At 45.2% G+C, this 13,714-nt stretch overlaps 1 protein-coding gene across 1 annotated transcript in view; it reads right to left on the bottom strand.

Moving 5' to 3' along the window:
- The window catches only part of Tmem178b (transmembrane protein 178B), a 378,681-nt gene that overhangs the window by 241,342 nt on the left and 123,625 nt on the right, over positions 1–13,714 (bottom strand). Inside the window, exon 2 of the mRNA XM_059256565.1 lies at positions 8,458–8,571. Coding sequence (XP_059112548.1) covers positions 8,458–8,571 — 114 coding nt within the window. The remainder of the gene's footprint in view (positions 1–8,457; positions 8,572–13,714) is intronic.

The following is a 13,714-nucleotide window of genomic DNA, read 5'->3' as shown; positions in this document are numbered from 1 at the left end:
ATCTCTGGCCAGAACACCCCACAGCATGCCCTCCAGTCCAAAAGTTCTCCACCTTGAGTGGGTAACAGGATCATACAGGATCCTGGGACCCATCCCTGGAACTTCCAATTCAGTGTCTGGACTTGGACCTAGGAATTTGCATTTCTATTTCCAGATGATGCTGACTGCCTAGACCCAGTACTATAAGACTGGGTAAGAAGCTGGATAGTGATGGTACACATCTTTAATCCCAGCACTCGGGAGGCAGAGGCAGGTGGATCTCTGTGAGTTCGAGTCCCACCTGGGCTACAGAGTGAGTTCCAGGAAAGGCTCCAAAGCTACACAGAGAAACCCTGTCAAAAACAAAAAAAGACTGGGCAAGACTTTGGCTGACTCCACAGTTAGAACATTGAGACTCTTTCTGTTATGCCTCGTCATCTCCCACTCCCAGACACCTGTCTGCAATCCCATCCATATTCAGAACCTCTTTCCCTAATCCTATCACCAAATCCAGTGGCAGTTGGAACCGTGGCTCTGACTAAAGTGCCCTTACATCTTGTTGTGGGCATAGCATTTTTCCGTGTGCCCCAGATTTCTCTTAGCCACTGTTCTCTGTTGCATAGTTTTCTTCTCTAACACTTCAGGTTTCTTGGGAAACTAGGATTCTATTCCCTTTGGCTAGGCCTCCTCCTGTATCATAGTGTCCCGAATCCCACAGCCACACCTACAATTTCATACTCTTTCCCCTGGCCTTGATGCCAGAAGTCTGCCTGCCTAGACCCATGCCTTGCTTCAGCATGCCATTTCTGAGCTGTCCTTGGTGCCAGGTCAGCATGCCAGCACCAAGGACAGCACCTCCTCTTCACTGTATCAACCCATGCTAGATGCTGAGCTCTGATGGGCTTAACTGTTGGGAAAACTGACCTACAACACTGAGCTTCCTTGTCAGCACCTAGGGCTTGGACAGCTCCCATAAGAGCGACAAGACCAGCAGCTCCAACACAGTTCCTGCTATAAAAACCACACCCTGCCTCTGTGATCAGGTAGCCTGGTGTTAAATTATGCTTCTATTTTCCCCACAATGAATTCTTCCCGATTTAAGTATAGAAGTTGGGACTCATGATATATATAAATTGGCAACACTGTCCTGTACACTCTTTGTAGTCAATAAACACCAAACAACAAGTAGTTTGGTCCCTTGCCTGGCCAGCACCTCGAAATATATCATCCAATTTGGGAAGCAGAATACCTTTAATATCCCCTCTAGCACCAAACACACATGGGGACTCTCACAGCAAAAGCACTGTACGGATACTGTACGAGTAAATGAACAAACGGATAAAGGAGGCCAATGGGCTGTGCCCAGTCTCCTCCCCCCTCCCCCCCCCCCGCCCCGGGCATCCAGAGCAGTCTACTCAGCCAGCAGAAAACAACTTCCAATCTGTAGAAGCTGCGAGAATGCCTCCAGGCCAGACTTCTGACTAATTCCCAGCACAGAATTGGACCTGCACGTTCAGATGAATTGTGGCTGTGCCAGCACAATAGACCTCAGGTGCTGTTTCAGTGCAGGGGTGTCTTTCACACAGAAGACTGTACCACACCTCTCTCCACTCCTACTCCAGACCTATGTCCTTCTCTTCCCCTCAAAAACCAATTCTCTCTCTCTTGTCCACCCATTTTCAGCATCGTCTCTTACCGGACCAACTAGCTAAGCAGGTGGATCAGCATTTACATGTGTGATAATGATTTCAAAGTACCTGTATGCTGCTGTAATCATCTCCTTAGTGTGGAGTAAGACCCCGGAAAAAGTAAATTTAGAAAATGCTATCCAGGGAAGGTCAAATGGTTCATCAAACTAAGGGACCTGATTTGTGGCAAAATCCTGAGGGTGGAATAAAGAAGTACATCTGTGCCGGCAGGAGAGCTGTCCCTGCTTGAGTCTCTGCTGAAAGGAGGGGTCTAAGTGCAATGTCCTAGTAAAGGGTTTGTGCTCTCTGGCTGGCTTGCCGCAGAAACACCACAGGGGTGCGAGGAGAGCAGACTCGGGGCAGACTCTGGGCTGCAGGCTGTTCGGATGTCCCAAAAGGTTTACAATGTTCCCTGCAGGAGCTAGGGCAGAGAGACATGCAATGGTTTGCAAAAAGCAAGGCTCTTTCGTTACCAGGCAACATATAGCAAGGCTCTGTTGGTTGGATTTCTGTGCTATTCCAGAGATGGTTTCTTGCTCCTAAAGGCCCCTCCAGATGCCACTCTTGCAAGCAAGAGACAGCTCACAACAGATTGCACACAGTCAGAGCCTAGCACTGGCTGGGCACAGAAAACAGAACCAGAAGAAGGAAAATGGCTGAGGCACCACGGGGGACCGAAGATTCTCATGTCTGGGATGTTTACCTCATTAGGCTGCTTTACATAATATAAGACAAAAACGGGAATGGTAGAAAAAAATTGCTAGAGGGCCAAAGTTCAGGCATGGATTCTAAGTCTTTACTCTGAGGCTCCTTTGAGGCTAAATGCATCTCCAGGTAGCTCCTCACTCCCTGGCCTGGCTACATTATCTGCAAAGGAGCCACAGCAACAGACTGGATTCCACTGAGGAAACAGCCTAACACTACAGCCCATGTGAGCAAAGGGGTGGTTAGTGTCTCATCACAACTGGTGGTTCTATCCCAAGCCTCTGGATCCACAGCATCTATCTTACTACACACGGTTGGCTGAGGAAGAACGGGCCAGAAATCCAACCTGTTCTGAGATGTGGAAGTCTGCAGAGTCCGGGTAGGAAGAAAGACTGGAGAAAAGCTGTTGATGGATGAACGGACTAGCTTGAGTTGCCATGGAAAGGAAAGTCAGATGCTATTGAGCAAAGAACTAACTTAAGTCTGAGGCCATAATGCCTGTGTCACAGAGAGAGGTGACAAACCCCCTGTGGTGCAAGACTGGGGACAGCTGGAGGAAGACTCAGGTTGCAGACAGGTCCTTTAATTCTAGGAAGAGCACGTAGTGAGGAAGACAGCATAGGCGAGGTCAGGTGAGGCGGACCAGGTCTGGTCTACACAGTTGCAGCAGCTTCCCTCATGGGAGCCTGGGCAGGGCTGGTCCCCCAAGACTGAGCTTTGAGGGACTAAGCAGCCATTTGGTGTCTGCTGCAAGGACGACAGCTCTGAGCTGTGATTTCCTGACCCTCTCTGCGGTGGGTCCATGCTGTCTGGCTATGTGTGGGGGAACATGAACAAACATCCATTCACCCCAAATGGGGCACCGACAACAGAGAAACAGTTCCACCCGGGTCTAGCTAAGTGTACCCATATGATTACTGGGGTTACTTAAAGCAGCACAGACAAGGAGTTATTGAGTGCGACATAGGTGACTCAAAGGTGGCTGCATCACTGAAAAGTCCACTCCAGCAGAGGTGACAACTCACAAAACTGCATCCCTGCGGTTCCCTCCCTGCACAGCTTGCAGGCAACTTTGATGATGGGAGTAGTTCCTTTCCACAGCAATTGGTGCTGATATATATATATATATATATATATATATATATATATATATATATATCAGGTAAATCTTGTAACTTCCTGAACTCCCTAAGCCTGTTAAGTTGCATGAGCTTCTCTCCTTCCAGGATGGATGTTTCAATTCCCAAGAATTAACTATCCAACAGTTGATTACAATGCCTTGTCTCCTGCACAGGGTCTAGCTCCCCATCTCTGTCTCCCTCTCTTCCCTCCCTCCTCTCCTCTCTCTTCTCCCTCTCTGAGACAGGCTGGACTTTCTCGGCAGCCCCCAGCTAGCAGCAGCATGGATCATTGTGGCACAAATGTTCTCAATCACACTGATAAGGTGGCCGGCTGCAGCACAGGATAAGGGTACAGGACGCCCACACTAGAGGTGAACACAGGCCTGCCTGGGTCTTGTGTCATGTTCTAAGTACCTGGGGCAGGGCTTCAAGGCCAATGTGTGTGAGCCCATGTTGGGTGTGGTTGTAGCCTGAGGCCAGAAAGTCAAGAGAAGAATGTCTTCCCTCCCCTTCCCATCCCTTTTTCCTTATTTCTCTCCCCTGCCCCTCCACCCCCACCTCCAGTTCCCTCCCAACCAGCTGGAAATGTGCAATGTGGCCATCCAATCTAATTAGTTAAACCCTCCGTTCTAACAGAAGGAGACTTCAAGAAAAAAAACTCCTAGTTTCCTCGGCTCTCAGCCTCTCAAAAGATAATGAAGAAGATCTGAGTCCCAGCGCCTTGATCTTCACTGCTGGAGGCAACCAACTCTGAGTTGAAACCCCTTAGATGTCCACACTGAACAGAATGGCAAAACCATGAGTTTTTACCATGGCAAAATGTCCACACCGAGCAGAATGGCAAAATACACTGACTGAGTCTCTCGGGGCTCTCACCAGGGGACCTCAGGCACAACTGCCCACTGAGTCCCTGCCAGGTAGATCAGGAAGGGTCAACCTTCCCACGTCTCAGGCAAGTGTCTGTCCCAGCAGCGTCTGTCATGGTGTCTCTGCTAGTCCAGCACAGTTGCTAAGTCCCTGTTTCAGGCCCCTCAGAGACACCCTCCACCCATCACCCTACACCCATCCATCTGCCCTTGCTATCCCTTGAGCAAGTGTGCAGGATCATAGCTATGCAGACAAGACAGGTCAGAGGACATAACAACAGGAAGGACAAAGGTAGAGCCATTAGGGGTAGCCTCCAGGGTTATGGGTAGGGGTGGAGGTTGGGTGCTTGACGACACAGATTCACTAAACAAGTGCTGCCCCCTCAGACTGAATTACAGGTTGTGAAAAGCCCACAGGGGTATATTCTAGGAGGGAGACAAGCCATTGAAATGACACAGCAGTGCCAGCCAGCTTCCCCTGGCCACTGGTAATCAGATTCTATCATGTGTAGAGTATTAAACCAGACAACTGATCCAAATAGTGGCATTGGCTAAGTTCATCTCCTGAGGCCGCTGTCTACTCCTTGATGGCCACTGACACTGTCCTGTCCTGCTCCAGCCCTGGAAATGGCAGGTGGTCTGACTGAGGGGAACAGAACACCTACAGCCCACAGAGGCAGCTGCCTCATCCCTGCCACCCACCTGAGCTGGGACTAAAGCAAGTTGACAACGCTGAAGGACAGCCAGGCTTGAGTGGACCAAGGACACAGATTGCAGCTCTAAAAAGAGTTCTGTCATCCCCCATGATAAGGGAGAGAAAAAGATGCCTGTGAGACCCCACTAACCCTTGCCATCCAAGCCAGGGTCGGAACCTTGTCACAACTCACTCAGAGCACTGGAACATAAAGACCACGCCTCTGTTCCCCTCACTTGTGCACATGCAAATATGTACAAAATACCCTCCAGCCTTTAACCCATGGGGCAAGCATTTTACACACTGGGATCTGGAAGCATAGTGCCCTACAGGTCATTTTATCCTTTCACCTGCCGTTCATATGACCATGAGATGGGAGAGCCTAGAGCCCAAGGTTAAGCTTCGCATTGGTGGGGCTAACTTTTCAAAATGTGTAATATATCTTTAAGCCAAATTGTCCTTTTCCTACTTGAAAGCTTTCTTTTTTCTTTCCTCTAACAGGGGTCAGTGATCAGGCCACATGCAAATTCCCAATGGAAAGTGTATGACTCAAAGTGAGCCAAAGTTCAAATATTTGTCTTAAGTTATTTCAGAACAAACAAGTTACAACCCCCTCATCCCATTTCTTCCTCTAAGAAAAAAATTATCTGATAAAAATTATGAAACACCAGATATTAAGATCAAATTACAAAATGATAACCAGATTAATTTATTTTGTAGCCTTTAGATTACTAAAGCACGCAATGATATTAAGAAATTGGTGTGGCTTTCATTTTTCCAGTTATAGGGATAAATTCTGGGGCTTGAATATGTTTGTTAGGTAAGTGCTCTATCACTGAGCTTCATCCCCAGACCAAGAAATCAGGTCTTCCCACGTTTTACAGAGCTAATCACACGAGTTTCCTAATGTTTAATTTCTTCCACTATATTTCAAAAGAGGTTTTCGTTCCTATGCCTACCTCATGCCATCAAAATCTGACCTCTGAAAATTAACATAGACATAGACCATGCCTTCCCATCATGTTGGCATTGCCGGTTATGCTTAGGACCAACTTCAATTGTGACAGATGCTCACTCGCCCTCTGGCTTAAAATAGCTGTCATGGATGTCAGGCCAGGCAAATGCTCTCTGCCAGCTTAATAGCCCATTAGGCGACTTCATGAAAGAGGCAAATGAATCCGTCACCAAAGGGGAGCATCAACTTCACCCACTACCATGGGCTAGAGACCTTGCTTGTATCAATTGTTGAAATGGCTTTGATTTGTTAAAAATAGAAGTCAGCACACTGCTTGGCTACAGAAGCTGCCTGCTAGATTTTTCAGAGCCCAATAGCACTACAGTTGGAGAACGAGCACCCTGGAGACACACAGAGCTCAAAGAGGACCCCCACAAAGCGCTCTCGCTCTCTCTCTCGCTCTCTCGCTCTCTCTCTCTCTCTCTCTCTCTCTCTCTCTCTCTCTCTCTCTCTCTCTCTGATGATGCTATGTGGCATACTTCCAAGGATGGAATGATGGAAAATCTCTTGCAACTCTCGACCATCTACCCTGGCCACAGCCAACAGAGTTCACCAGGCTTCCCTTGAAGTATCTGCAATTTACACTGAAATCATTCTCCTTCTGGCTGAAAAAAACAACAACAACAACAAAAAAAAAAAAAACACAAACTCTTTTAATTGCTTGAAGCAATTCTAATGTTGTAATTATCACATTGCCTTGTAATTATTTGCTTTGTGAGTGTCTCTCTCCAACCCCACCCTTCTCCGCCCCCAGACTCCAGCTCCTTGAAAGAGCTCCCCACGGCCTTGATATCCAGTACATGCCTGGTATGTTGAGAAACTCGGGAACTTCAGACAGACAAAGTCCATTTGAATTGGAAATGTCAGTAATTTTTCCCTCTTAGATTCTGAATCTTATTATGAATCCCAGAATCTATTATACTTGTATGGCTAATCAACAAGACTTATGCACCTTGAACACCCCTTCAAGTGACTATACTAGACTGGCGTATTGTGAGAAATCAGAAATTATCACCATATATTTCTATATTTGGAGTCTTCCATGCCTACCATCCAAAAGAAATTAATAACCCTGGTTACTAGAGTCTCTAAAGCCAATCTCACATTGAAATTAAATATGTATGTGATATACTTAACTCAATGGCTAGCACATGGGAATACTCTTTGAACATTAGCTCTCTGTTTCTACTACTTAGTGCCTCTAAAGTGACAACCGTATGGCTTGCAGGGGATAGGGGCCATCATCTAGACACCCATTTTTGTGTGCCCCCCCGCCCCCCACTGAAACCAGTGAATGTTCTGTTTTAATTTTACTTCTTCTCTTTTACCTCTGCATTCCCCACTCCAAGCTGTGGATGCTTAAAATCAAGCCCCAAAGTGTACTACGCCCTGTGGGCTCCATGAATGCGAAGATAACCAGGCAAGAAGATAACAATGAAGAAGAATGCTCTAGCTTAAAGAACTGTCTTCTTCAGAGTCCATCAAGTGAGGGAGTCTAGCTATGGTGGGGGGGGAGATAAAAAAAAATGCTCATGTTTATGCAACTATAAACTTGGCCCAGTCCTTTGGCTGTTGGGTGGAAAAAATTATGTAGAAAAAACACCTGGCAAACCCAATAGACGTGCATCATGCTTCCTCACAGGATGGATAGATCAACATGAAAAATGGGGCCAGCAGTGAGTGAGAGCGCTCTTGCCACAGACAGGCAGTGGATTCCCATGGAGAAGAAGGGTAAAAATAGCCAACCATCTTTGCTTGCTCATTAAGTCACTCTCTCATCATAATGCAAGTCTCTAAGGATCCCCAGACTAGAAATTCCCAAACCAATGGGCATAGATATTTGGCCCTTTGCTGAGTGATCACACATAAGCCAGCTGCTATCATTTGAAGGCACACAGAAGCTTTAAGCAGAGCCAACCCTCCTGCTTAATGACCTACATCTAGGTGCAGATCCCCTAGGTACAGCCTGAACCCATGAGCATACCTCACCCTTTACAAATAACAACACAGGGGACTAGCAGGTTGCCACAATACTATTACAAGCAACTTGGAGATGCGCAGGATTTAAGTCCCAAAAGCAGATCCCATTGGGTAGGTGAAATTTCAGATGCCTACCAGAAGAATGAATTAAGATCACTGTCTAACCGATAATGGCTTAAGTTTTGTTTGGTTGGTTTGGTCTTTTTAAATCTAAAACAAACTCCACAAATCTACAATGCAATCAGAACCAACTCAGGCAATTCTGACCCACAGATGTGGTCATTATAGATAGTAGATCCAGTGTTCTGAGACCATCCACAGAGCTCAGAAGGTTATCCAACCCCCTCCCCAAAGCCCTCCAAGTGACACCACAGCACAGTCACAGCCAAAGAGATGCAGTTGCACTTACGTAGGGCATGCCACTCATCCTGACGAATGGTCTTCGTGATGTTGAATGTGAGGTTCCTGGGGATGGTTGCTGAGGAGTAGTGGTACTTGATGTACGTGCATCTCTCAATTTCTCCTGGAAGAAAGAAATTGAAAACCAAGTGTGAATGAGGCAGTGACCACCTCTTCTGAATCCTAGGGATCCGCACATCCATCCTGAAGAAAGAGACATGTTTCATGTTAAGCCTGATGATAGCTACAGTTTATACTGGGCAATAAGCTTGACTCAAAAAGAACAAGAAAGTAAAACTACAATCAGATTGCACTGCCTTAGATAGGAAAATACATCTCTAGGGTCATGCATAGAGTGAAAGAATCAAAATTGGGACTACTAGAAGCTTTTTAAAAAAGTGGTGCCCACATTTGCCTCATCTTAAGAAAACCAACTTTCAAAGTTTGAAAAGGTTGATTATACCTGAGGAACAATATATATCAACAACACTGAGGGTGTCCTCTTGCCTACCTATGCACATGAACACCCAACTACACACACATACACACACATATGCACACACATGCATACACCACCTTCAAGTTAAAACATGAATTTGCTCTTTACAGGCCTTGAAAGAACAATATTCAACTTCATATGGAAAAAAAAAACAGGGTAGCTAAAACAATCCTGTGTAATAAAGGAACTTCTGGAGGTATCACCATCCCTGATTTCAAGCTCTACTACAGAGCTATAGTAATTAAAAAAAGCCTCATATTGGCATAAAAACAGACAGGTATATCAATGGAATCAAACTGAAGACCCTGACATAAATCTACACACCTATGAACACCTGATTTTTGACAAAGATGCCAAAATTATACAATGGGGAACAAAAGCATCTTCAACAAATAGTGCCAGCATAACTGAATTTTGGCAATGTAGAAAAATGCAAATAGAATAATATCTATTGTCATGCACAAAACTTAAGTCCATGTAGATCAAAGACCTCAACATAAATCCAGTTACACTGAACCTGATAGAATAAAAAAGGGGAAATAACCTTGAATGTATTGGCACAGAAGACAACTTCCTGAATAGAACACCAATAGCACAGACAATGAGAGCAACAATTAATAAATGGGACCTTCTGAAACTGAAAAGCTTCTGTAAGATAAGGGACACTGTCAATAAGACAAAACACCAGCCTACAGAATGGAAAAAGGTCTTCACCAAGCCCACATCTGACAGAGGGCTGATCTCCAAAATATATAAAGAAGTCAAGAAACTAGATATCAAAAAACCCAAATAATCCAATTTAAAAACGGGGTACAAACCTAAACAGAGAATTCTTAACAGAAGAATCTCGAATGGCTGAGAAACACTTAAAGAAATGTTCATCATCCTTAGCCATCAGGGAAATGCAAATCAAAATGACTTTGAGAGTCCAACTTATATCAGAATGGCTATGTGACAGCTTATGCTGGAGAGGATGAAGAGCAAGGGGAACACTCCTCCACTACTGGTGGGAGTGCAAACTTGTACCACCACTTTGGAAACTGATATGATGATTTCTCAGAAAATTGGGAATTAATCTATTTCAAGACCCAGCTATACCACTTTTGGGCATATACCCAAAGGATGCTCAATCATACCACAAGGACACTTGCTCAACTATGTTCATAGCAGCATTATTCATAATAGCCAGAACCTGGAAACAACTTAGATGCCCCTCAACTGAAGAATGGGTAAAGAAAATGTGGTACATTTACACAGTGGAGTATTATTCAGCTATTAAAAACAAGGACATCCAGAAATTTGAAGGTAAATTGATGGAACTAGAAAAAAAATCATCTTGAGTGAGGTAACCCAGACCCAGGAAGACAAACAAGGTATGTACTCAGTCATAAGTGGATAGTAGCTATAGCTATATATTTTATTTTATAAAATAAAGGATAATCATGCTACAATCTACAGTCCCAGAGAGGGTCGGTAACAAGGAGGGCCCAAAGGGGGATGCATGGATTTCCCTGGGGGGGGGGGGGAATAGAGATCTCCTGGGTAGATTTGGGGCAGGTGGGGATGGGAACATGAGGGATCAGGTTGAGGGGTGGATGGAGGAGGAGATTAATGAAAGATATATCTTGATATGGGGTGGGGGCGGGTATTTCAGGGTTAGATAGAAACCTAATACAAGGTGAGGTGATATTGTGTCCCCCAAAATACTGTGCACCCTAATAAACTTATCTGGGGTCAGAGAACAGAACAGCCACTAGATATAGAGGCCATAAAATGGTGGCACACACACCTTTAATCCTAGCATTCCAAAGACAGAGATCCAGACGGATCTCTGAGTTCAAAGCCACACTGGAAACAGCCAGGCATGATGACACACACCTTTAATCCCAGGAAGTGATGGCAGGAAGCAGAAAGGTATATAAGGTGTGAGGACCAGGAACTAGGTCGGTTAAGCTTTTAGGTTTTTGAGCAGCAGTTCAGCTGAGATCAATTCTGGATGAGAACTCAGAGGCTTCCAGTTTGAGGAAACAGGATCAGCTGAGAAGTTAGCCAGGTGAGGTTATCTGTGGCCTGTTCTGTCTCTCTGATCTTCCAGCATTCACCCCAATACCTGGCTCCGGGTTTGTTTTTATTAATAAGACTTTTTAAGATTCATGCTACAACAAGGACCTCCCACGAATCTACAAGTATGACCCCAGCTAAAACTAGCAATAGTGGATAAGTGGCCCAAGCTGGCCATCTCCTCTAATCAGATTGGTGACTATCCCAATTGTCATCAGAGAGCCTTCATCCAGTGACTGATGGAAACAGATGCCGAGATCCACAGTCAAGCATTGGGCCAAACCCGGGGAATCCTATAGAAGAGAGGGAAGAAGGATTGTCCAAGCCAGGAGAGTTAGGATCATCACAAGGGAACTCATAGAAGCAACTAGTTAGCTCATGGGAGCTCACAGACTATGGACCGATGGCTAGGGAGCCTGCCTGCATGGGCCTAGCCTAGGCCCTCTGCATAGGTGTGATGGTTGTGTGGCTTGGTCTACTAGTGAGTCTCCTGGCAGTGGGAGCAGGGCCTGTCCCTAATGCTTTGGCTGGCTCTTTGGAACCTACTCCTCATACTGGGTTGCCTTGCCCAGCCTTAAGACAAAGGGAGGAGCTTAGTCCTACCTCAATTTGATACGCCATGCTTTGTTGACACGCGTGGGAGGCCTGCCCCTTCCTGAACAGAGGTGGAGGAAGGGTAGATTGGGGAGGGGGGGCAAAAGGGTGGTGGGGGAGGGAATGGGAGGAGGGCAGAGGGGAAGCTGCAGTTGGGATGTAAAATAAATTTTAAATTTTAAAAATTTAATTAAGAAAAAAAGAATTTGCAATCAAATAAATTTAAGTTTCCACACAGGCCAGAGAGCTTACTTCAGCCCTAATAATACTGTGTATATTTTCAGCACCAAGTCTTCTAGAATGTGATAGGGATGGAAGGCTATCTTCCATTTTTTTCCATCCTTCTAACTTCATTTCTGAACACAAGGCTTTCAAATCAATCTGGTTTTCTTTGAACCGTTCTCTTCTCAGTTTTTTGAACAAAAGAACATTATGACCCTGGCCTCACTACCTGGTCCAGCATACTCCCTAACTGCATTCCAAATATTGTCCTTCTACCCACAGGTAAGTGGGTAGAAGGGCAGAGGGCAGAGTCCTTGCCCCTGATCAAGTAAATTTCTCTTTGAAACAGAGGTCATTATAGAAAACTACAATCGATCAAAATGCAGATTCGTAGATCCCAGTCCAAATAGATACATCTATAAAACATCCCCACATCTAAGGTTCAGGGAATATTGGTGAAGAGGAGGAAGGAACATCATCAGAGCCAAAGGACCAGGGAGTTTGCTGTGAGACCATGTCTCCTAGTAATGTCAGAAGCTACACCCATATAGTTTCACCAACATGCCTAAACATGAGCTGAATGAACAAGGACAACAGATATACAAAATGGATGGGGAAAAGACTACAAAGTCTCAACCTGCACAGAGAACTATAGACAACTAAGGTGTGCTGAGCATGGGAGAAATAGTCTTACCCATAGAAGAGCACATGAATTAGCTATCCAATTCCAAATGGTTGGCCCTAAACATGCACACAAATAACATTATACAGACTGAGCAGGTTATATTTAGGAATACATGTGTATATACATGCATGCATGTAACAACAATTAATGAAACAAGAGGTCATAATTTTAAAGAGAGTAAAGAAGGATATATGAAAGGGTTGGAAGGAAGGGAAGGGAAGGCAAGGGGGAAATGGTGTAATTATAATCTCAAAAAAGAAAAGAAAAATTTTAAAGTCACTATTAATCAGCTTACTATATAGTCAAGTTGCCAAACTGTTCCTACATGTTAGGGCAGAGATCCTTAGAGGTAGCCCCAGGAGCATGAGCATCCCATAGGAACTTGTTAGAAAGGGATCTTCTTACACCTAAACCCGGATACACAGAAACTCCAAGCTAGAATCTGGCTAAAACACTAAAGCCTTCCAGGTGGTTCTTGTCTAAGTGTGAGGACTGCTCTTTTAGAATCTAACAGAATTTCTAAGGCATTAATTCAAGAACCCACAACACTTACAAGTTCCCGAAGGGAGGCTGGATAGGACGGCTTCGCTCCTTCACTTTCAGCCTCCTGAGGTTTCTATTGATGTTTGCTTATCTGGGGGATATTAAAAACTTAGTGTCGGAGCATTGTGAAGGATCAGGAAGGGGGTGGTTTTTCAAGGTTAGGGGTTTTGAAATTTGGTTTTTCACCTGAATGGATTTTGATGGTAATCCATTTTGCACCCCACTGATTTTCAATTTATAACTGGTGGCACCTGATTGAATTGTTTGACCCCCTGGCCCACTGTCAGCGGGGAACCTGGCAATTGGTGGAGTGCAATAATTTACAGAAAGCCTTGTGAAACTGATGCCTTCTTGTAAATCATATTTGGACAACTGCCCAGTTGCCAGTTATTGCCGGACATCCCTCTAACAGGACAGCCTCTATCTGGAGACAAAGTTCTGGAGACTGCTATACACTCTTTCCCTGTATCTTCTGTTTTCAGGCCCTCTACCTCTGGATCAACCTACAAAGCCCCTGTGGCTTTTCACATGCCCTGGTTTTCCTCACCACCTCCCCAACACACCTCCTTATACTTTGTCCTGCCCTCCTCTCTTGACTGGTCTAGAAAACATACCTACCAGACAATTCCCACTGCCTCAACTCAAATCCACCCCACATGCCTG

This window comes from Peromyscus eremicus, chromosome 3 (assembly GCF_949786415.1).
Source record: "Peromyscus eremicus chromosome 3, PerEre_H2_v1, whole genome shotgun sequence".
NCBI lineage: Eukaryota > Metazoa > Chordata > Mammalia > Rodentia > Cricetidae > Peromyscus > Peromyscus eremicus.
The sequence above is the reverse complement of the archived record's forward strand: the minus strand, read 5'-3'. Positions and strand labels throughout refer to the sequence as shown.